This window comes from Lepisosteus platostomus, chromosome 9, assembly GCF_059453375.1.
Source record: "Lepisosteus platostomus isolate fLepPlt1 chromosome 9, fLepPlt1.hap1, whole genome shotgun sequence".
NCBI lineage: Eukaryota > Metazoa > Chordata > Actinopteri > Semionotiformes > Lepisosteidae > Lepisosteus > Lepisosteus platostomus.
In genome coordinates this window covers 38,339,931-38,364,316 of record NC_142619.1, presented here as the reverse complement: position 1 = coordinate 38,364,316, position 24,386 = coordinate 38,339,931, and the positions used below count along the sequence as shown (strand labels likewise).

At 38.1% G+C, this 24,386-nt stretch overlaps 1 protein-coding gene across 7 annotated transcripts in view; it reads left to right on the top strand.

Annotated features, from left to right (window-relative positions):
- The window catches only part of tfec (transcription factor EC), a 72,490-nt gene extending 57,217 nt beyond the window's left edge, over positions 1-15,273 (top strand). For 4 of the 7 annotated variants that reach the window (XM_088644900.1, XM_088644904.1, XM_088644907.1 and 1 more), the window contains 7 exons: positions 2,652-2,891; positions 3,161-3,262; positions 8,244-8,364; positions 10,623-10,679; positions 11,167-11,242; positions 12,521-12,668; positions 14,148-15,273. In XM_088644900.1, coding sequence (XP_088501026.1) covers positions 2,652-2,891; positions 3,161-3,262; positions 8,244-8,364; positions 10,623-10,679; positions 11,167-11,242; positions 12,521-12,668; positions 14,148-14,549 — 1,146 coding nt within the window. In that variant the 3' untranslated portion in view covers positions 14,550-15,273. Of the gene's footprint in view, positions 1-187; positions 1,978-2,651; positions 2,892-3,160; positions 3,263-8,243; positions 8,365-10,622; positions 10,680-11,166; positions 11,243-12,520; positions 12,669-14,147 lie in introns of those variants that run through there. The other 3 variants (XM_088644902.1, XM_088644905.1, XM_088644901.1) reach the window with 3 other exon arrangements.
- The last annotated feature ends 9,113 nt before the right edge of the window (positions 15,274-24,386 follow it).

Sequence of the window (24,386 nt, the reverse complement as noted above, 5' to 3'; positions counted from 1 at the left end):
GATAGTCCCAAAACTCCAAATAACTTTGGAAATGAACCCCTAGGCTCTGAAAAAATGTTTATGAAACCTATGATGTAGTTAATTCTATACATGTAATACTGTATGTAGTATACAATATATCACATTCTATGTACCCTTATAATAGGTAACTATGAGTTATTTATGAAAAATGTGATGTTAGAAAACAAATTATGATTAATACAGATGTTATATATTTTATTTATGCAAAGTTTTTTGATAGAACATAAAACAAAGTTTGAAGAGTACTCTAGAGTACAAAAAGTTTTTAACAAAAACTGGTGGGTGTAGAATAAGCATATGGGTAATTGTATGAGATGTCTTATGCTGTCGTTAATAGAATAATATCACCATTGAAATGAATTCAGACTGTTTGCTGTTGGACCTCTTACTTTTATTTCCAGAAATGATGTTTTAATACAGACGTTTGGAAGGAGAACAACTCTAATCTTGCCTATGTTTGCTTTCCTATGCACAAACGTCTCACTGCTGAGCACCCCCTTTGCACTTCTCTCATACCTTTACCCCATCTTCACCCTTGTAGCAGCGCCCTAGCTCATTCCTCATGTTGAGGTTCGGGGGGTGGCCTGTCAGCCTCATCCTCATGACATACAGTACTCCTGTTCCCTCAGCCAGGCGAGTCACCCCGGATAAACTTTCATCTCTTCTCTATGTCGCATTAATTAGGATTTGGCTGAAGTACTGAGTTACTTAATATGTTTTAAGATGATGTCTATTGGAATTGCCTTCAGAACAGATTAACATATTAAGGACCATTGTTCTTTTATGAACAACTTCAGTTGAACATTGAATAATTGTTTAATAACTGTGCTTCCTACATTATTTAGAGGAAACAAACTTGTTATGGAAATTATAGACCTAGACAAAATCTATCAAAGACTTTAGAGTTTGTCTTGAGGATTTGACTTTAGATTTGGCCAGAACCAAAGTACAATTCTGTTAAAGCGTGTAAAAATGCCAGAATGCCTTTCCTTTTTCTTTCTGAAAAATGGTTATAATAGGTAGCATGTATAAAGTTGAGTCTTAATAAAAGTTTAAACACTTTTATACTTCACTTTCCATTTGACAATGATAGCAAACCTATCTGATCTGACTGTTACATATTGTATATCAATTAAAAACCATTACATAATGAAATGCTTCTCACTATTGATACTTCATTATATAGTAGAGATTATTTTTTGTAAACTACATTGAGCTTTTGGTGAAATTATTAATCACAATTACAACTGATTTTTCTGTACTGTTACAATTAGTTTGGGGATTTTTTTATGTTGCCAAAATCGTGACTGTTTTGTTGAAATAAATTTTAGCACATTAATGACATGGAAAATTTATAGATAAGAAAAAAATATATAATTAGAGTCGGGCTGTATTTTAGTGCAGCACATAATTAGATTAGAGCTGTTTGTGAAGCCCAGTTCATGACAGTTTGTCTTTGGAAATAGACATAAGACAATGGACTAGTGAAGGCAGTGGTAAAAATGGCAGCAGAGTTATTTAAAAACCACAGAGAACAAGCAGTATTTATGTTTAGCCCCCTGAAGGAAGACCACTGAAAAGAAAGTCAGTGATTGGCTGCCCCAGGAACACCAAATAGGGCTGTCCTGTTAAATTTGTGATATATGCAAAGTGATATCCTGTTGTGATCAAAACAAAGTAACGTGTCTTTCTGTTTAAAGTAATTATCATGCTTTGCAATCAAGGGATAGCCTAGCTTGAACCAATTAGCTCTTTTAGGATGTCTTGTTAGTTTATAAAGTCCCTGCTGAGAGTCTGAATTGGCATTTGCTAAGTACAGACTCAAGAGGATAGCCATTGGATGGAATCCTGCTAGACACATTATTAAGTCCTGGAGTGAAGATTTTTGGTTTAAGAATGCCACACCTAACAGACTGTAGTTACTACAAGATGAGAGATGGATCCAGAGTTCCTAATGTAAGGAATTAAACAATCTTTTTATTTTTATTTTTTCTATTAGAAATGAAGAACAAGAACAGAAAATTAACGAACAAAACTGATAGTTGATAAAGCCTTTTGATTTGGTTTCTTGTAATTATTATTACAATTTAACATTTTTTTTCTTTAATGCACGAGAGACGCAGTTTTCTTTTTTCTGTTATTGCTTAGTAAATCAACACTGCAAAACTGTTATATACAATACTGTGCATTTTTGCTTTGCACTGAAATACAAAAGAACATTATTATTTGAATGTATTTTCTGTTCTTTGGAGTGTGAATTCAACAAATGTGGGTGTTAATTGATGTTTAATACAAACTTTGTTTTTCATTTCATTACTTTGGAGAGTTTAAGGCTGCAAAATTGAACTTAGTAAGCATACTGTATAATGCTTTAAGAGTTAGCAAGAAGTCTAGAAAACATTTGCTGGGTAATTGGGATCAAAAATACAAAATGTTGAGTTTATTTACCTTTCTAGAATTGATTTGGACAAATAAGCGTGATATTTCATGAATCTTTCCAACGCCTTACAAACCTTTCAGGACACACTTATTTTAGAACTTTTTTAAAAGGTGGAGAGATACAGTAGGTCACACTTACTGGAAATTGGTGAAAAACCAAGCAATTAAAAAAAAAAACGTATTTTTTACAGGTTCAAAGTCATCTCGAAAACTCGAAGTATCACATTCAACAAGCACAGAGACAGCAAGTGAAGCAGTACGTGACTCTGGGAACGAAGCTTGCCAGCCAGGGACAGCCGGTCTCCCATGCACACCCTGGACAGCCGCTGTCTGCGGTGATGAGAAATGGCCACCTGCCGCCGATAAATGACAACAGCACACCGGAGAGCCCAGTCACATTGCTGACCCTCACAGCCAGTCATGACAATGAGGTATAACTCCCAAATGCTCAAATCAGTTTAGTTCCCAAGTTAAATGTCTGTTTCTTTGTTTTGTTTGTTCATCAATAACTTCAAATATCCAAATCTGAAACCCCTCGAGAAACTGTTTGATAACAGGCATTTCAGCATTCATCTTTTTTCAAGTTGGATAAAGAAATGTTTGTCGTTCAATTAGTTTCTATAAGTGAATACATTTTAGAAAGGAAGGGCAAGACATTTTATTGTTAACAATACACTGATAATTATTTTTTTCCTTTTAGTTTCCAATGGATGAAGTTATTGATGACTTAATTAGCCTTGAATCCAGTTTCAATGATGAGGGCTTGGGATGCATGGAACCTAACATCATAATGCCAAACACTGTAAGTACAGCAAATTCATTATTCCTCATATTTGAATGTGTCACACCCCACAAAAGGAATAAATAAACCTACTTAGTTCCCAAACAGCAGTAGCAGATGTTTAGAAGAATCGTATCGTTCTCGTAAGAAGCTATTGTGCAGAAAAATAAAAGCAATGTTCACGTTGAGGGCCATAGTGCCAGCAGGACTCAAACTATTATGTCACAAAAGTCTAAAAGACGTTTTACAGTTTGACAAGATATGACAAGATATGTGCTACTAAGCACTGAGGAAGACAAAGAATTACTCTGATAATGAGGCCATAACATTCATACATTTTATTTTTACTTTAAACAACTTAGCTGAAACAAGCAAAGACCGATTGTCTTTCTATCACAAACTATGCAAACCTAAAAAATTAGAATCATTGCATTTTAGATTATTTCAGTTTTGCATTAACATAGAAATATAATAACAGTATGAGAGAACTGTTACTTACAGTACCATCCCAAAAATAAAGATATAAAAACTGAATATCAATGACAAGTGAGTTCTTTACACTTCTGCTACTGTACTTTAGTAAAACAAATCAAACGGTTATCATTAGGGTTATCAGTTTGCAAATGAGAGGAGGCAAAGTACTGTGGGACAGAAGGCTCATTTGTGATGATATCTTGTTGATTCTGATGTAGGACTTGACAGCACATTGATTCGGGGATGATGAATATTGCAAGTGTTTAATTGGGCAATTCATTACTCAAACAACTGAAATTAAGAAAAGGATCTGTACAGCGTAATTTTATTTTAAATGTTTTTAACCTGCTTTTTCTGTAAGCAGACTCCTCATGGCCAAAGCCAAAGCAGAGATGGCTCAACTTTCCCTTTTTGTTTAAAAACCTCCTTACTTCATTTCTTCCTATCCACCCTCTTAGTAAATAACAAGGGTGCCTTTGCATTTTCTATTCTCCCTATTGTAGTTTGTCTACTTGTTGTATACTGAAAAGCTCAGATGACTCTGTTTTATTATGTCTTAAGGTCCCAAAAATATATAACAAATTAAAATTTAGCCACAGAAAGCATCTACTGTAAATATTTGTTGCTTCAGACAGCAAAAAAAGTCTTCTTTCAAGAAATGATACATTGATCATCCTGATTTGAATACTAAAAAGTAACTTATATTAATATTAATAGTCAAGTTACCAAGTAGAATTGGCAGATTTCTGTCTTTCATTGCCTATACCTTTCAGTGTTGTACTCTTGTTTTTAGATTACAACACTGAAAAAAACAGATTTTAATTTAAGGCACTATGTATGGTATTTGTAAGTATATGGTGTATCCCTGGACTGCACATATCAGCTAAAAATGCTTTTTGCAATTTTTACATTTTTTTGGGGGTAAAAATCTGATTGTACAGTTAAGGAAAGAGTTTGTATAGGATGGATTGGTAAATATTAACACCTTCATTGGTCATTTCAGCGATACCCTTTTGTGAGCTTCTATCCAGATCAGATTAGGTTTAAAGACCAGGAAGGAGTCAAAGGTCAACTCCTCACTAGAGCTAAAGCTCAGCACATTTTCACTTGACTAATACGGGTTAGCCAGCTTTGACCAAGCAAGACAGGATGAAGAAGGAAAGCAAAACAATTCATTTTTTGGACATTATTACATCTCTGAAAAAAAAGCCGGTAAGCAAACTAGTGTCAGATTACACTTATCTGTTTATAATTTCTCAGCTAACGACAAAATGGGCTGCAATTAATGAGATAACAATTCATATAACTGTTTATTTAAACAAAAACGCATACTTTAGAAATGGGCAAAACCTCTGCTCAAATATGATGCACGACAAGCCAAGTAAAATGAGAAAGCAATCTTCATGTTTTATATGTTTACATTTAGGTTTTTGTGATACATGAGACCTAAAAGATTTAAGAAGTACAGAACTGTAATACTGTATGCATAACCAGTGATATCAACAACTCAGGGTAAAATTTCTACATTCTAAAGCTACCCCATTATTACAATCTGAGCTGTATTTGTTCTTGACACAACTCTTTTGGTTGTGCCTGCATCTTAATCACTGCAAATTACTCTGTATTTGTTCAGTTACATTATATACTGTATAGCTGTGTGTGCCCTGCAATGGATCGGTGTCCCATCCAGAGTGTACCCTGACTTGCTCCCTTATCCAGCATAGGCTCTGGCTCCCTGGTGACCCTGAATTGGATGTGTAATTTTAATTTTTCTTCAGTGTTATTATTATAATTAACCTCTATAGTAGCTACTTTTCAGTGAAGCTGATGGCTAAAGTCTTGTATCACCTTGAACTGCTGAAAGAACAAAACAAATTCTTTAGTTGGGAATGTGCTTAATGTATCTAAATCCTTGTAATCCTAGAGACTAAATGCATTTCTTTTGCAGAAGCAGGTTCTTTACAGCCTTTGACTAAGTCCACCAGAGGTGTGACAGTTTAAAGCAGATTTTGTTAACCATAATCTCAAAAAGAGCAAAGTGGAGTGGAGACTGATACTGAAACATTCCCTGTGGGCTTTCTGAAATTATATGATGCTTCGCTGGTTCAATTAATTTTAATTAGCCATACAATACAATACATCATCATTTTGCCATGTCAACTTGTCTTAGAACACAGATGCGAATGGATTTAAGTGATTACAGAGAGCGCAGATGGAGGATGGTCTTAATTCTGACTTTCAGAAGCATTTTTATTCACTGTAGTACAGAAAACTGTTCTGTATGTACAGAAAACGTATGGTCCCACTTTATTGTTCATTTTGGAAATGATATCAAAGTCCAGATAGCATTTTTCATTCTCTGTACCCTAGGGACTTTTCTCAGGGAATTAGCAACAGTTGTTTTTCTATATGGTCTTTCAAAGATGTGAACTTTCTTTTGCACTTCAGAAGTTTTCTGTTGCTTTTTTCATGCCTTTACAGTCTGTAAGCTTTCCCAACTGGCAATCAGTCAAACACATTCGTTTTACCAGTTCTGTTGTTTCTTCACTTATGTATTTCTTCTCTGTTGCTGATGATGTGGAAGATGAGGTGCTGCCGTTCAATACCTTAGTACCTGTTAAAACTCTAGCCAGTCTCCTGTACTTGCCTTGCTCCATGGTACAGTGCCTTGCTATATAAAGTATACAACTAGTTTGGCAAGATACAGATATTTTATATGATAATAATCAAAATTATCCTAGGTAGTTCTTTTCCACCATTAATTGGCCCTCTCACTGCTTCACATAGCTGTACAGCATGGCCTCCTTGTGTGCCTGACATTGCTGGTTGTAATCTTTCTCATTTTGCACTGCCCATTCCTGAACTGCACTGCCATTTCTTTTTGTATGAGACACACCTTGCATTCTTAAGGTACAACAGGTAGATGCTTTATTATTCTCGGATTGCATTTCTGATATAAAAACTTCGATGACACAAATTCCTTTTCATTTTCATGTTTTTGGGATTATCCCATCAGTTATGCAAAACCAGTTTTGGGATGTTGTCTGCTTATGACACTGTGCGTGAATTTCTGTCCAAAATATAAAAAGATGGGTGTGATCTTCAAACCTGCATTGACCTTTGCAGAATATTGTCAAGAATTTATTTTCCATTTGAGAAATATTGAGAAATTGTATCTATACTGGCTATGTCTGTACCTGAAAAACTGAGTCTAGCCTTTTGTTTCTTAGGGATTTATTATTGTAATGTCCTATTCATATTCTTACTATTATATTAAAATATAAAAGATTAATATTCTTCAATTCCAAAGAAACAATTAATCAGTTGGGGTATGCAAATAGCTTTAAGACTGTGTCTGCAGCATATGTAGATTATAAATTAGAATGTCTTCAAGGATGCCTGAATAGATAAAAAAATTGCAAATTTAAATGACTATATCACAAAAACTGTTTGAGATATTACTGTGAAATTTTGCCTCAAATCCTTCTCCACAGTTCTAATACTGAGCATGCACTAAATGTCAAGAATATTTGGGATGGTCAAGCCAAAATCAGGTAGATTTCACACAAAATTACACTATTTTGAGTGTGGCAAGGCTGCACTGTTTATAGTAAATGTCCTAAAAATGTTATGAGAAACATTTTCACTTCACCACGGAGGAAAGCTATTTGAAGTGTCTACTTTGTCCTGTTTTTTTAAGTTTGGGTAGCACTTTTTTGAATTGTCTACTTTAACTTCCAGCATGAGAGACCAGAGTTCATCTCTGAGTATTTAGAATGGACTTTTATCAAGTTGCCAGGAGGGAGAGATCAATAAGATTGAACAGTAGCCTAGTGCCCAGAGAAACCCAAAAGGAGGCAAGATTGGCACAGAATGAGAATATGAGATTGGTTTTGGACTAATTGCCTTGGAAGCACTTGTGCAACTCATAAAAAGCTACATGTGTTAGTAAATATACTGTATTGACAATATACATTGGTTTGCTAAATGACGTAAAGCTTTATTCATTGTTTTTGTATTGCAAAATGATTGCTCGTTTTCAAAATTGAAAATAGCAGCCTATATAACAACAGTTTCTACAGCATTCCTCTTGCAGTAGTTCTATATACAAAATCCCATTCACTACTGTTAAATTGCAAGGAAAGGTAGAATAATTTTAAGGACTCCTTCAGGAAAGTTAGCAACACTTATTATCGATAACAAGAGATAAGGCAAAGGCTACTTTTCTGAGAATTAAATAAAAGTATTTTAAAACCACAGCTTTGGTACAAACCCAATGCAGTTGCTTCATGAACATTTGCCTTTGTTGCTGTACTCGATTGTAGGTAAATAAAATCTGAGCAACAAACTGTTTATCTCTGTATTTGTTAAATTAACTTAAACACCTGAAAAACATTATTGCTATATACACATGTATTATGTAGCATGGAATTATAAAAACATATTGCAGTTCAATGACAACGAGTGACTGAATTGTTCTGGTGGATTCATTTATCCTAATGGTACTTTTCTCTTTTATTTTGACAAGATGCCGCTGAACAGCAATATTTTGGATGTGTACACTGGAGAGCAAGGTATGACAGCAACTAATCTTGGAATGACATCTGGTTCATGTCCCACAAACCTCAGTGTAAAAAGGGAAGTCACAGGTATGAAATGCAGCACACATTATTTAAAACCATAATTTGAAAAATACCATGACTGCAAAATTTCTACCCTTTTAGAGAGGACGTTCATCGGACATTTGAAATACTGTAATTATAGGGAAATTAGGATACAGTATAAAAAAACAACACATAACATACAGCTGAATAGTGATTTATTTGAAAAAAAAAAACATTTTTTTTTAAAAAAACCTCTGAAAACCCATCTTCAGAACAGTGTAACACAGGATTGTTTACTTGCCTAGTGCTGTTATCTTCCACAGTGTTTTTGCCTGGTTATGTACCACCTCTTGTAGGGTCTCTCTTTTATAACCAGCTGTGTTAATGACTGTTTTGACAGGCCTCTGTACTTTTGTAAATGTGAAATCTTACTAACTGGAAAGACCTGTAACTGTTCAACATATTTACAACACTGTACCTGTAAAAACAATTTGAATGCATATTTCATTTGAATTCTAAAAAGGGAATATGTATCTACTTGTTAAATAGAACATATTGTTGCACACACTTTAATAGGGTATTTTAGAAAAGATGAGAATATGATGGGCAAATACCTTTTTGAGAATATGACATAACAGTAGCTGTATGTAGGTCATTATATACAGTACATCCACAATGAAAGACAAAGATGACTGAAATAACGAAGATTTTGAAATCTTTTAATTTTAAGTTTGCAGATAAAATTCTTGATTCAGATTTCTGCAAGATAATATTTCTTTGCAGAAAAATAAAAATTAGGTGGTTTAAATATAATGAGATTAAGAATATATATCTCAAGAAAAATATTAGAACATTAAGAATGTTGGAACATGAGCCATTTGACCCATCCTACTCATTTTATTTTAAATAACTAAGTGGTTTGTATCTTGACAGTTTCTGACAGAAGCCAGGGTATCTGCTTTGACACCAGGACCTTGTAGCTTGGTCTAAACTTCTACAACCCTTTGTGTAAAGAAGTGCACCCTGTTCTCAGTTTTAAATGCACTTCTCATTAGGTTCCTCTGATTTGTGTTTCACTGTTGTTTTTGAAATTCCTAGCACTGCCTTTGTTAGTGTCTTTCGGGATTTGGATTACTTTAAATCAGTTCAGGAACAAGATGGGAGCCACAGAGCTACAAGGTGATACATACAGTATTAAAAAGACTTAGGTGTTTATCTCGAAACATGGTTTAAATATTCTAGTCATTTTAGGGCAGAAATAAAAAGGAAAGCAATTCAACGATGAAACATGAATCATGAGGAAATTACAGGGAAGCATAATCAAAAATGAAAACAGGAGACACTTTGTTACAAATTGGGTTGTGGTCATACAGAACAAAATACCTAGATGCTTCGTTGAAGATTATACAATAGCTTCTTTCAAGGAAGAGTTGGAAAAGATCCACCTTGGATCAATTAGTAAAAAGTAATAAAATGAGCTACATGGGTACATTTGCAACTTTATTGGTACCTTTACTTTCATTCTTATGTAAAACTGAAGAGTTTTTATGTTTCTCCTTTTTTATTCCTATTTGTCAATGGCTCAGTTCCCATTATCATCAAAGTGGTGTAACTGTTAACCTATAACTGCTTTCCTCGTGAAGTAATTACAGTATCAGTCTAGGCAGATCATTTTAGATCTTCAATCATTCTGGGAAGGGTGTGACAATAAAAATTTGGTTAGAAGTTATATGTTTGTGGTTGTTTCACCAAGGGGTATGGCATTTGTTTCCCATTCTCCCTTATTTTAGAAATAAAAAGATGTCTCCAAAACTTTTCACTTCACCAAGTGAAAGTAAATAACTTCCTGTTTTTATTGTGTGCAACTGGACAATGGATTCTTAGAGAGGTTAAGTGACCTTATTAAATTAACACAAATGAATTGATAAATTCAATCTAAGGTCCCTAGTAGTTATAATATAGAAGAATGTGTATTAGAGACAAGTGCTGAATGAATGTAAAGAATTGTTAATCATTTCATATCAGAGGGCATGCAACTTGAGAAACATATGAAACAGGGTTTCAGAGGCTTTACTGTACAAACCCTAGAGGGCAAAGAACCCAACGATCTTTAGCTTCAGAGTGAAAATGTCAAGCACATGTGCGCTATTGTCAAGAAAAAAGCTGTTTTTCAGAACTGAGTTACCCAGTACTGAAAACAGCACATTCTGAGACACAACTATGGGCATTCATTCATTCAGTTACCTTAGTTTCTATATATTCTGTGAATAATTTATTAATGTATCTATCATTGTTTTTTACAGAACACGACACTCGTGCTCTTGCCAAAGAGCGACAGAAGAAAGATAATCACAATTTAAGTAAGTTGAGATGAACTCTGTTGCAAATGAAATGTCAATGTACTTAAAAATGTGAAAATATCATTGCTTTTAGCCATTTTATTTTTAAAACTCAATCAGTTCATTAGCAGTAATGTATATCGTGCAAACATGGGCAAAAAATTAACATCAGATTTTGATTTAGTACCTCAAATAAAGTCTGGACTGATAAATGAAATTGAATTTTTCATTTTTCAAAATCAAAGAAGAAGCCTTGTCACTAGTCAGTGAGAGACTTGTTTTCTTTAGCCAATAAGAGAAACTTATTCTTCTTTCAAGAGCTGTATTCCAATGGTATTACTGTCTGTCACAGATTGTTGCTAAGGGCAAGCTGGCAAAAAAGTCGAAGGATATTATTTTTCTTTCTTAACAGAGCAGTGATTGAAAGCTCTGGAAATATATCAAAATATGCCCAAAAGGATAAGGCAGACATCTAAATCTCGTCTAAAATGTTTTACTCTTCCACCAGTTGAAAGAAGACGAAGATACAACATAAACTACAGAATAAAGGAACTTGGTACACTAATTCCAAAGTCTAATGACCCGTACGTATCCAGATCTAAAATATTTTTAACTTCAATGCATGCATCTAACACTAAATGTACTATATGACCATTTAAGGGTTACACAAAGTTCAAGATCTCTTAAGAAATGATGACTAAAAAAAGGTGTGGTTCTTAATCTGCAGTTGGAAATGTTCAGCCTTTAGAGACTTGGGAGTCGTCAACCTGCTAGTGTTGTATCGTGAAAGTCCAGTCCTTGATGGCAGGTTTCTAGTGCTAGAAACAAGAAGCTTCTGTCAAAGAAAATGGGTTCTGTCAAGTTCAGGGTCAATGGTAAATGTTTGTTGGCAGTTTTATACCCAGATATTAGAGTTCTTGAGTTTTGGAGGCCTTGGTTCAGATCTTATTTACCTTACATAGACCTCTATTTAATCTGCATGGCAAAAAAGCACAATTAATGAGGTACAATTGCAGGCACTGTTAGAAAAATCAAGCAAAAAAAATCTGAATATATTTTTGGGGACCTATTACATAAAACCATAATATTTAATGAAATTACTTGAAATTAAAATGGGAAAAAGGCGTAGATACTTTTTTCAAACCATTATTGTTCAAGGCATTCGTCTGTCTTTGTGATAAAATGTTCAACGAAATGCACTACACAGTATGTGATGAAGAAGTTTTTACTTTGATGTCAAAAGGCAGTGTCTTATCTAGAAACTGTACCTATTAGCATTGCAATATTTAAAGCCTAATGAATACTATACACACAGTATAAAGAGAAGTTAAATAAAAAGTCAAACATTTGAGTAAAAGTTTATGCACAAAGAGTCCACTAATGCAATTCTTAGCCAAAATTGAAATCAGTCCTGCAATGCAATTGAACTTTTGATAAAAATTAAACAGAAGGTTACTGATTCAGCCATGCTATTAGCACATGATAAAAGAGATTATTAGCTGTGATCAGACAAACGTCTTATTCTGAGAGAAAGGACATTCTTACAACTGCTCATTTCTTAAAGAAGTAATGGTATCAGAAATACGCTGTATATTGCTTCCCTTCCAAAGTCCCATTTTTTTACTTCTTCTGACACCAATTTTCATTCTGGGATTAATTTTACCATACAAGGGCTCCAGAATTGACTTTCTGCAGATATACTTAACTATTCTATTAAAATTCCCATTCAGAAGCAATAATGTCCGAGAATGAATAATGGTCATGTAAATCATCATTTCTTATTAATATAAAAGGCCTTTGTAAGTTTTTAAAAATTCTGCTGATGTGCACATTTGTGAAAAGGTTATCTTTACATCCTGCAGTGATATGCGCTGGAACAAAGGAACTATTTTAAAAGCATCAGTGGAGTACATTAAATGGCTTCAGAAAGAGCAGCAGCATGCGAGGGAGCTGGAGAACAGGCAGAAGAAACTGGAGCAGGCCAACAGGAGGCTTCTGCTGCGAATTCAGGTCTGTGTAAGCCACTCCAAAGCCGCAACATTAAAGAGTTTGAGCTTGACAGAAAACTAAGACTCATTATTGATGTTTTGTAAGCACATTTCCCTTTTTGCTTTGAACTATGCCGCATAGCAGTAATTACCTGATTAATAAATACCAGCTACAGCTCTGTCAGAAGAGGAATTAGGTTTGGATTAGATTATGTGGCCTAATAGTATCGAAGAGTAATGCTGCTCCATTTTTAAAATTATGCATTAAAATGTAACGGTTATTGACATATTTGTAGAAGATGCACCAAAGGCATTACAGAACTCATCACCCACTGAGACATCGCAATTAAGTGTAAAATTAATTACTCTATAGACTGGCAAGGCATGCAATTCCCTCATTTTAGTTTAAACTTATCAGCAAATGCAACATATAATTTATCCTTAGGCTTTCTCATTGACTGTATAAACAAAAATGTGGTTGTCTTAAAAATACAACATGTATTTTGTTGTTTTTTGGGGGGGGGAATGGGGGGAATTATCACCTCTTTAGTGTAAAAATAAAATACCCAGTTACCTTTTGGAGAATTAATAAGATAAAGTTGAGTTATGAAATAGAAAAATTGAAGACTATAGTAAAAACATTCTACATTTATGACAGTCAGTCTAAAACTGAAGCAAGTTAAGAGACACTTCATTTTATTATATATAATCTAAAATCAGTAAAAACTGTCTATAGACTTCAGAGGCTATGCCAAGATCTCATTGATTAGGAAAAGTAATTACATGTTACAGAACCAAGAATAATAGACAATATTAGTCTTTTATTACCTTTTCATATTCATCTTATTATGGCTAAAGCATTATGAAATATATATCTGAATATGATATCTAGAGCAGCTACACAGTCCTTCAGTAGAAAACAGCAAAAAATGTAGTAGAAAATAAATTAGAGGCTCAGATCTCCAAGCCATTTTGAGCAGGTGAACAATGTTAATGGTTTAATATACCCCACAGTATTATATGCCCTGGTACTGTTTAAAATAGCCCAGTCCAACTGATTGCACTACTGTAAAGGTTAATAAGTGCCATGGGAGTTTGAAAAGTACCATGGGACTTTTGTAAATGGGTTGTCTTAGCAGTGTCATGCAACAATATTTTTAAGTGGGTTGTCTAACAATGTCATGCAACAATTCCAAAAACAGTATTTAAAGGCTTACTTGTTAATGTGAAAACCTTTTTTTGTGACCCACGGTATTTTGATTAATGATCATTTTGCATTCACTCTACCATGCTGTATTTATTGCACACCCTTCAGGGCATGCTTTGCTTTGATTGATACTTGTAAGGTACAGTATATGAGTATGTACTTGTACCGGATTTGCAAAGTGATTCATTCACTATTCAAGAAAAGCAACAGAAAACAGAACAATACTGCTGACTCTTTGAAGGGATAGTTTGGAAGAAACAGCAGTCCTAACACCCTTCTCCTTTGTTCGTGTAGGAGTTGGAGATTCAGGCTCGTGCTCATGGTCTGCCCACGATGGCTTCATCCCTGGGGGCTGTGGAGCTGTCCTCCCACCTCATGAAGCAGCCGCACCAGCCGCAGCAGCAGCCGTACCAGGAGGAGCTGAATGGCCTGTACGTGCAGCAGGCCGCAGGGCCTCCAATGCCAGGCGTCGACCACGGCGACGGCTCCACCACCTTCTCCGACCCACTCTCCCACTTCACAGACTTCTCCTTCAGCGCCACACTCAAAGAGGAGCACCGGCTGGATGAGATACTCATGGATGACCCCTTGTCACCATTCGGGACCGACCCCCTCCTGTCAGCCACGTCCCCTGTGGCATCAAAGGGGAGCAGCCGGCGGAGCAGCTTCAGCACGGACGACGGTGATGACTTATGATGGCTGCACAGCACTTTGCTTCTGTTTACATTCCATCACAAACTTTGCCAGTCTCCTTCCCAGGTCCCACTGGAACTGTCGGCTTCACCTTTGTGAGCCGCTAGACTTCTCTCAGTTGTTTTCAAACACCAAAGTGCTTCACCTGTTGACTGGAGGCCAGTATTAGACAGCACCAATCATTCCAGCAAATACAGCAAAGGGAGACAGACTACCTATTGCTGGGATTTAATACTTAAGCACTATGGTGCTAGCAGACTGTTAGCACACTAACTCAAAATGTAAATACTGTACAATATGTTTAGCATAAACAAGTAACAGTTATTAATATCTAATGGTGTGTTTTAGAACAAAATAACCATTGTTGCAATGGCACAGAACAAGTACTAAAAACTGAATTCATCAGTTTGACTTCTGATGTACTGTACCTTATTTCACACAAGATGATGTCTTTGCACCTGAGACTTTAAATAACATGATCATGTGTTCTAATAATGCTCCTAACAGCCAAAAGCTCAACGAGACCTTCAGAATTTTGTATTGTCTTTTTCTTCAATCATGTTTTGGTGTTCAAACACGTTTTAATCCGACACCTTTTAAAACAATGATTTGTTACAATATTTAACCTGTAACTATTTTTATGAGGGTCACTGGGTACAAGGGAGGGGTGGGGATGAGGATTTAGTAATAAGACACAATAAACCCCTTTTTTTAAAAAAAAAAACAACTGCTGTCTGGTTTTCATGTCAGTGTCCATCCACATCATTTCTAATTCTCAAACTTTTCACCAAACCTCCAAGATATTTATATATTTTTTGCATAAATATCTTTTTTTTTTAAATTGATATTATAATAATGAGTCCGGTAACCAGGGAAATCCAATAAAGACAATACGAACAACGATATCCAAAAAGCGTGGTCGAAAAAGGCAGGAGTAAAGATCAGCAACCGGGAGATCAGTCAGGAAGGTCTGAAAGCACATGAGAATTCTACGGGAGGCTTCTCGATAGTGAGCATGGGTTGGTGCATGAGGGAACTTCAGATATTGAGGGAGAGGGACGTGGTTGGATAATTGGTCTGGGAGTGAGAATCTGTGGAATCTGGTGAATATGAGAATGTGATGGGTTCTGTTAGAAATGAGATCGTGAAACAGTGGGTTTGGGAATGTAACAGCGTTAGCGAGGGAGAGTGCGGGGGGCGTGACAGAAATGTTATTTTGAGCAAATTATTTTATTTAAATCTCTACATGTAAAATAATAAAAACCAAAGAAACATACATTTGGTTTAAATGGTTGTTGTAAGTGGTTTGAAACATGTACAGTACGTCAGCAGGTCTCCTGGAAGCTGCTTCAGGCTTTGTATAAGGTGTTATCATCAAATTGCAAATTAGGCTTGGAGATACTGCAGTTCTTGGACTTATTTAGAAGATGTAACTCAATGTGAAAAAAGCAATTAATTGCAAGGTGTTAAAAACATGCAGCAGGTAAAATTTAAGATAAAATGCACTTATGTGTTATTATGTGAATGCAAATATAGGAACTATATTTATGTGATATGCATCTTGGGTTAATTATTAATGTATTAGTATTTATGCAGTTAGTTAACCCATTTAGACTAACGTGCACATTTGCAAAAGAGTCATGGAAAGCAGTTTAAGAGGATGTCAAACATTAAATTTCAAGCAAGTTTGAAACAACATTTGTACTGATATTTAAGAAACACAGCTCTAGATATAAAAACAAGACACGTTTATTTGATGATCGATTTAACAATGATCGTTTATTTAAAAACACAGCAAACAAACCCATTTTAACATTGTAGCAATAATGTTTACATACTGTAAGTGCCCATGTGAATTCTGAGGAATGAGAAGATGGAATCAGAACAGAAACATGACCTAGTTTTACATGTAATGGGCAGCTACTGTTCCCAGCTCCACCATGCAGTGTTCCACAGTGACCACAGCCACAGAACAACACACTCCTTTCTAGACTCGCCCCCTTCCCAGCCTTCATATCCCTTAAGCAGGAGCAGTCTGAGGGACTACCACTCTGGAACAACCAGTCTACACTGTGTCTCAGGGTCTCTAAACAGTAACAAGCAAGCAGATAGTAAAAACATGGTAACAATCACTATAAAATAATGAAGCAGGAACAACAGTCACACAGGAATGCATGAACATCTAGATCAGTGTACTTGGACTCAGGCACCCTTCATGCCTGAATGGTAATTAAGTCCGCTTGCACCCAGACTATAGTCCCTGTCTTTTGCCTCTAGGGGTCCACGGTCATGACAGTACTAATGCATGCTTATTAAATGTTAATATTTTCACATATGGGTGACCTACCACTTAGTAGAGAACGGTAGAGCACAAGTTCAAACAATTTTGTCATACGTACAATACCAGGCCAATAAAGCTCTATAATGCCAGAGGTGCCAACTGGCCAGAGAGCCCAGTGTTACTGTTCTACACTATTTACCATATCAAGTTTCTGCATGTCTCAATAAAGGGTTATTTTTAAGGTCTTTATATTACATTTAAGAACTGTGCTAAACCAACTAAAAAAGCTCAAGAGAGCAAAAAGTGAAAATATTATTTACATTGTATTTATGCTATCACCACCTGCATTTTTCTGACTTATTTTTTAGATTGAGTGTAATGCACACAGTAAAAGAGGAAAAATGGACCTTTCTACAGGTTAATCAATCTTGATTAAATGGTTCATTTACAGTAGTCCTTCTCACAAATCTTCCACATGATTAGTTGCAGGAAATAATATTCCTTCATTAGGAAGGAATTGTTTGGAATTTGAAGTTCCACCCCCAAAGCACAATGCAATTCTTGAAAACTGCATTTTCATAATACAATAGCCCATATCTATACAGAATGATAGATACCTAACTGCTTCTATCTTTAGTGTTGTTATTAAACAAGGTAGACTTCTGTAATTTTGAAGCTGACTGCCATCAATTCTATTATGTTTTTAGCAATAATAGGGTTTTGATTTTCCCCTTTCCAAGAAATGAAGCTACAGTAACTGAATTTGAGATCTTGAAAAACAAGTATCAAATTATTCCACTTGTTTGTGGATAAAAACCAAAGACTTGTCCAGTGTTTCTTTTTTTTAAAAACCTTATAAATGGAGTTTACAATGAAAGTTCAGGAAGAGGACAAGCCCCTGATTCAACCTTCTGTATAAATAAGAGCCATCAGATTTCCCTGCTTAGTGTTCTCTGTTCAACAACCCTCCACCAGCCCCATCAATACGATTCCATAGCCTAGGAATTATAACTGCTTCAGAAAGAAACCAGCTAGATTAGATTTGAGACAGTAACAGTAGATATAATGTACACACTCTGTGTTCTCACATGCTCCAATGAGAAAGAGAGGTCAAGCATTTCTGGAGAGGAATTTCAAAAGGATATGAATATTAATTTTCTTAAAAGTCTACTGTAGGCCAAAACCAACAGATTAGAGTGTTTGCATGAACTAAAGACGTCAAAAGCATGTTAAAGGTATGTTAATGAAGGCAGTCATCCTTCAAAAAGAGGATGCTACTAACAAATTGTAATAAAATATATTACAATCCCCAAATGGTCTAATGCTCTTCATGTTATTAGACACAATCGAATTAAAAATGATAAAATTAATAAAAATATTAATGGTAAGTTTAGTGGCTGGTTTATCCTCTGTGACGAATTTGCAGTTCTTAGTACCTCTCGAACATAAAAATAGTACAATTTAGAATCAAAACCAGTATCGCAGATAATCATTTAAAGCACAATTAAAGTTAGAAAAAAAATGACAGAAGAGTAAAGTTAAGGAAAATGTGGGTTTGGTTATGTTGACAGTAATTAAATTATGTAAATGATGATTTTTTCTGATTTCCAGAAACCTTCATTGGCCATTAGTTAGTTAGCTGTTAGTTTTACCCTGATTATGTGAAATTGAGTTTAAATTATAAAAAGCATACCCAATGCAAACTGTCTGCTTGTACGGCGAGGATGCTGTTTAAGTCTTTCAGTCACATGTAAGAACATAAGAAAGGTTACAAATAAGAGGAGACCATTTGGCCCATCAAACCCAATTGGTAGTTAGTAGTTAATTGACAGGGTAAGCACTTCAACAACATGGCAAGGTACTGTACAGTACATATTCCTATAAACCTTTGGGTAAAGACGTTCTTGGTATTAAATGCAATTCCACATGTTAGGGATTTGGTAAGAGAAACCGAAACCGGCGAATGAACCCACTTGCAGGAGCTGATAAAGCCTAGCCGTGATCCAAAGAAAGCCGTAGTCGAAGAAACGAGCCGAGAGTCCAGGGGAAGCCAGAGATCCAAATAGGGAATGAGTAACCGAAGCCAAAGCGTGATCCGAAACCGTAGACAATAGAGCACTCCAAGAGTCCAGGGGAAGCCGGAGATCCAAAACAAAGCGTGAGTACCGAAGCCAAGCCGTGATCCGAAAAACCGTCGTCAAAGGGGGAAAATCCGTAATCCGAAAACCGAGAATGATACAAGACAGAAGAAGGAGTAGTGCAACCAGGAAGCTCGAAAGGAAAACCAATACTGAGCAAGGAGGTAGGGAAAGACAGGTGTTTAAGTACAGGATGAGACGGGGGTGTGGTGGTGAATAAGAAAACTGATAGGTAAACTGATGGAGTAAGGCTACGCCTTCTTCTGCCTCTTCCGTTGCCGGGAGGCAGGTATCGTAACATTACCCCCCCCCCTCTACGGGCGGCTCCTGATGCCCTAGTGGGACAATCAGGGAAGTTGAGGTGGAAGTCTCGGATGAGGTTGGGATCCAGAATATCCTTCTCCGGAACCCACGAACGCTCCTCTGGACCATAGGCTTCCCAATCAACTATTTGCAGGGATTCACGAGACCATAGGGAATCCAGGATCTTATTGACAGTGTAAGCAGGGAGTCCATCAATTACACGAGGCAGTGGGGGTTTTTGTTGTGGTTTTGACAGGGTGGATCTGTGAAAGGGCTTAAGGAGGGAAACATGGAAAGTAGGGTGGATCCGAAGGGTAGGAGGCAAGGCCAGCCGATAAGTTACTGGGGTAATCTGGGTGAGGATACGAAAAGGACCAATGTACCTAGGAGCAAGCTTGCCAGAAGGTTGCTTTAGACGAAGGTTACGGGTAGACAACCAAACAAATTGACCACGTCGAAATCTGGGTGGGATTCGACGGCGCCGATCAGTCACCTTCTTCTGCTGAGCTGCGGTGCGAAGAAGGGTGGCTTTGGCCTTTCTTCAGAAGGTCTGCAGGCTTGTGATATAGTCCTGAACAGATGGGACCTCCGTGTCGGGATGGGAGTCTGGGAGAAGAGGAGGCTGATAACCTAAGGCACACTTAAAGGGAGACATGCCAGTAGATGTAGTATACAGCGAATTGTGTGCATACTCTGCCCATGGAAGCAAGGACACCCAATTATCATGGGTAGAGGAGATATAGGTCCGTAAGTAGGTCAGCAGTTCCTGATTCATGCGTTCCGTCTGACCGTTGGCCTGAGGGTGATAAGCTGAAGTAAGTGAAACTGAAGCGCCCAGCGACTTACAGAAGGCCTTCCAAAATCGGGAGACAAACTGAGGGCCCCTATCCGAAACAATATCTTTAGGGATGCCATGCAGACGGAAGATATTCAGTACGAACAATTCTGCTAGTTCTCGAGCCGTAGGTAAAGAAGGCAGGGGAATAAAATGAGCAGATTTGGAGAAGCGGTCTACCACTACCATAATAGTCGTGTGTCCATGGCTAGGTGGAAGGTCAGTAATAAAATCCACTGAGAGGTGGGTCCAGGGACGGTCAGGGATGGGTAAGGGTTGAAGAAGGCCTGCAGCCCTCACCCGGGAAGACTTCATTTGAGAACAGATAGAGCAGGCCTGGACATACTCCTTGACATCTTTGGCCATAGTTGGCCACCAGAAGTCTCTGGAGATGAAATCCAAGGTACGTTGGAATCCAGGGTGTCCAGCGAAACGGGAGTCATGTCCCCATTGTAAAACTGCAGATCTGACTGGATTTGAGACAAATAATTTATCCTGAGGGCACTGAGGAGGTACCGTCTGTCCCACCAAGGCTCGTCGAACAATTACCTCAATGTCCCATCTTACAGCTGCCAGGAACTTACCAGAAGGGATGATGGGTTCAGGAATTAATTCGGCCTCAGGAGGGTTGTGGATCTGTGAGAGAGCGTCTGCTTTGATGTTCTTAGAGCCTTGAGTGTAGGTGATAAGGAAATTAAACCTGGTAAAAAAAGGGACCATCTGGCCTGGCGAGGACAAAGACGTTTGGCCGATTGCAAATACTCCAGGTTTTTGTGATCAGTGTAAATCAAAAATGGATGATGAGCACCCTCTATCCAGTGCCTCCATTCCTCCAATGCCAGCTTAATGGCCAAGAGTTCACGGTTACCAACATCATAGTTCATCTGTGCAGGGGATAACTTCTTAGAGAAGAAGGCACAGGGGTGAAGAATCTGTTTTTCTCCATGACGTTGAGAGAGAACAGCACCTACACCATGGCCAGAAGCATCCACTTCGACCACAAAAGGCAAAGAAGGATCAGGGTGTTTTAGGATGGGGGCTGTTGTGAATAGGTGTTTCAGGCGCTGAAATGCTTCTTCTGCTTGAGGGGTCCATTTACCTTGTCTTGGTCCTTTTCGAGTTAAAGAGGTTATTGGAGCGACCACCGAGCTGAAGTTTCGAATAAACTTCCTGTAAACGTTAGCAAAGCCGAGAAATCGTTGTATGTGTTTGAGATTCTTGGGTGTGGGCCAATCAGTAATCGCGGAGACTTTATTCGAATCCATTTCCACCCCCTCTGGAGAGATGACGTAACCTAAAAAATGAATCTTAGAAGCATGGAAGGTGCACTTCTCCAGTTTGACATAAAGTTTATTCTTAATGAGCCGGGAGAGTACTTCTCTGACACGGAGAACATGATCCTGGAAGGAATTAGAAAAAATTAGAATGTCATCCAAATAAACCAAGACAAATCTTTGTAGCAGATCACGAAAAATGTCATTAATAAAAGACTGAAACACTGCTGGGGCATTAACCAAACCAAAAGGCATGACCAAATATTTGTAATGTCCATGGGTAGCCGTCTTCCACTCATCCCCTTCCCGAATGCGGATTAGATTATAGGCCCCTCATAAATCCAGTTTGGTGAAGATCTTGGCCCCATGCACAGATTCAAGTGCTGCTGGAATTAGAGGCAAAGGGTACCGATTCTTGATTGTGATCTCGTTGAGGCCACGATAATCAATGCAGGGACGGAGCCCACCATCCTTTTTTTTCCACAAAAGAGAAACTGGCACATGCAGGTGAAGTGGATGGACGTATAAGTCCAGCCTTCAGAGAATCTTGTATGTAAACTTTCAGGGCCTCAGATTCAAAATTAGAGAGCGGAAATATACGACATTTAGGAGGGATAGTACCTGGCAAAAGGTCAATAGCACAATCATATGGTCGATGAGGTGGGAGGGCCAAGGCCTCGTGCTCGTTAAATGCTTCCTGTAGATCAGAATATTGAAGGGGTATGGTAAGAACACCAGCAGGGGACGTCGCCGTGAGTGCAATTCTTACGGGGAGATGACAGCAATTCCTAATACATCTGGGTCCCCAAGTTAAAATTTCTTTACGTGACCATGAAATGTTAGGGTCATGCTGTTGTAGCCAAGGAAAGCCTAGTACAAGGGGAAGTGTTGGGGTCTCAAGGAGATAAAACCAGATGTCTTCCACATGGTTGGCGCCAATCTGCAATCTTATAGTTTCTATTTGCCACCTAATAAGTCCTGGAGATACTGGGTAACCATCAATAGATTGAACACGAAGAGGTGGGATCACCAGGGTCAAGGGTAAGTTCCAAGTTCAAGCGATGGAAGCGTCTATAAAGTTTCCTGCCGCCCCAGAGTCAATAAAAGCAAGAAGAGGCTTCCGTTGATTACCCCAGAATAGAGTAGATGGAATAGAAAATCCTGAGGAAAACTGAGGGGATTGAGTTATCTCACTCACCTCAGGATCTTGAGAAGGTGGGCGGCGCCTCAAGGATGAGTATGAAGCAGGGCAGTCAGCTTTAAAGTGTCCTAATTTTCCACAGTACATGCAGCGACCCTCTCTGTGGCATCTCTCTCTTTCTTCAGGGGTTAACCGGGTGCGGGCAATTTCCATAGGTTGTTCTGAGTCTAAAGTTCTGGTAGGTGATGGCCGAGGAGCCTTTAGTATTGGTGTCCGAGATCTTTCTGTACTCCTCTGACGAATTCTAAGCTCTAATTCCAACACCTGGGAAATTATTTCCTCCAAGGCTCTGCCCACTTGCGGCATATTCACCAGATGGTCCTTTATTTCTTCACTAAGTCCTTGATGAAAAAGAAAAATAAGGACTTCATCATCCCAGTGAGTCTCCGCTACTGCTACTCGAAAATCTATGGCATTATTTTGTGCAGACCTGCGGCCCTGGTGGATGGAGGAGAGGTGGAAGGCGGAGTCTTGCCCAACTAAGGGACGACAAAATACTCCCTTAAATTTTCCTAAAAAGAGATTATAATCCTGAACTTCAGGGGCCCCACGATCTAGCAGGGCAGTAGCCCATTCCAAAGCACGGACGGTTAATAGTGATACTATGAAGGCAATCTTGTCCTGAGGAGAAAAAAAACTTTCTGGATGGAGCCTGAAAACCAGCGCACACTGTGCTTAGAAGCCCCAACATTTCGTAGGGTTGCCGTCAAACTTATCAGGTGGAATAAGTGGAAGAGGTCGAGGGGCTGGTGTAGGAGCTGGCGGGGGCGGAGCCGAAGCGGCAGCTCCAGCGTTGCTTTCTCGATTGCCGGTGGGCGGCATTGCCGACAGGTGCGCGGAAATCTGTTGGACGGAAGCCTGCAACTGGAGTACGGCTTGCCAGTGCTGATCCAAAACCGAGTGAATCTCCTCTTGCTCCGCTGGGTCCATGTTAAGCGGTTCAGTATTCTGTTAGGGATTCGGTAAGAGAAACCGAAGCTGGCGAATGAACTCACTTGCAGGAGCTGATAAAGCCTAGCCGTGATCCAAAGAAAGCCGTAGCCGAAGAAACGAGCCGAGAGTCCAGGGGAAGCCAGAGATCCAAATAGGGAATGAATAACCGAAGCCAAAGCGTGATCTGAAACCGTAGACAATAGAGCAATCCGAGAGTCCAGGGGAAGCCAGAGATCCAAAACAAAGCGTGAGTACCGAAGCCAAGCCGTGATCCGAAAAACTGTCATCAAAGGGGGAAAATCCGTAATCTGAAAACCGAGAATGATACAAGACAGAAGAAGGAGTAGTGCAACCAGGAAGCTCGAAAGGAAAACCAATACTGAGCAAGGAGGTAGGGAAAGACAGGTGTTTAAGTACAGGATGAGACGGGGGTGTGGTGGTGAATAAGAAAACTGATAGGTAAACTGATGGAGTAAGGCTACGCCTTCTTCTGCCTCTTCTGTTGCCGGGAGGCAGGGATCGTAACACCACATACTGTAGTTTCCACTTGTGCCGTACTATAGCTTTGTGGTATATTTAAAGACACTTTCTAGATGAGGTCCAAGATGAAAACACAAGGCTATGGCAGCATTCCACTGAATCTTTCCTTTGCCTCTCTCTGGAGAGGCTTCTTATAGTCTACAGTCGGTCAGGGTTGTCAATCCTGGTCCTGGAGAGGATGTACAGTACAAGTCACACACTTTAATCCCATCAATTTCTAACAGTAATACTTACAATACTGTACATCCTTGCTAGTTTTGACTGTTCAGGCAGGTGATTTGTGTGATTATTTAGTTCAGAGATTATTTGAAATAAGTACTACTATTAGCCATTGA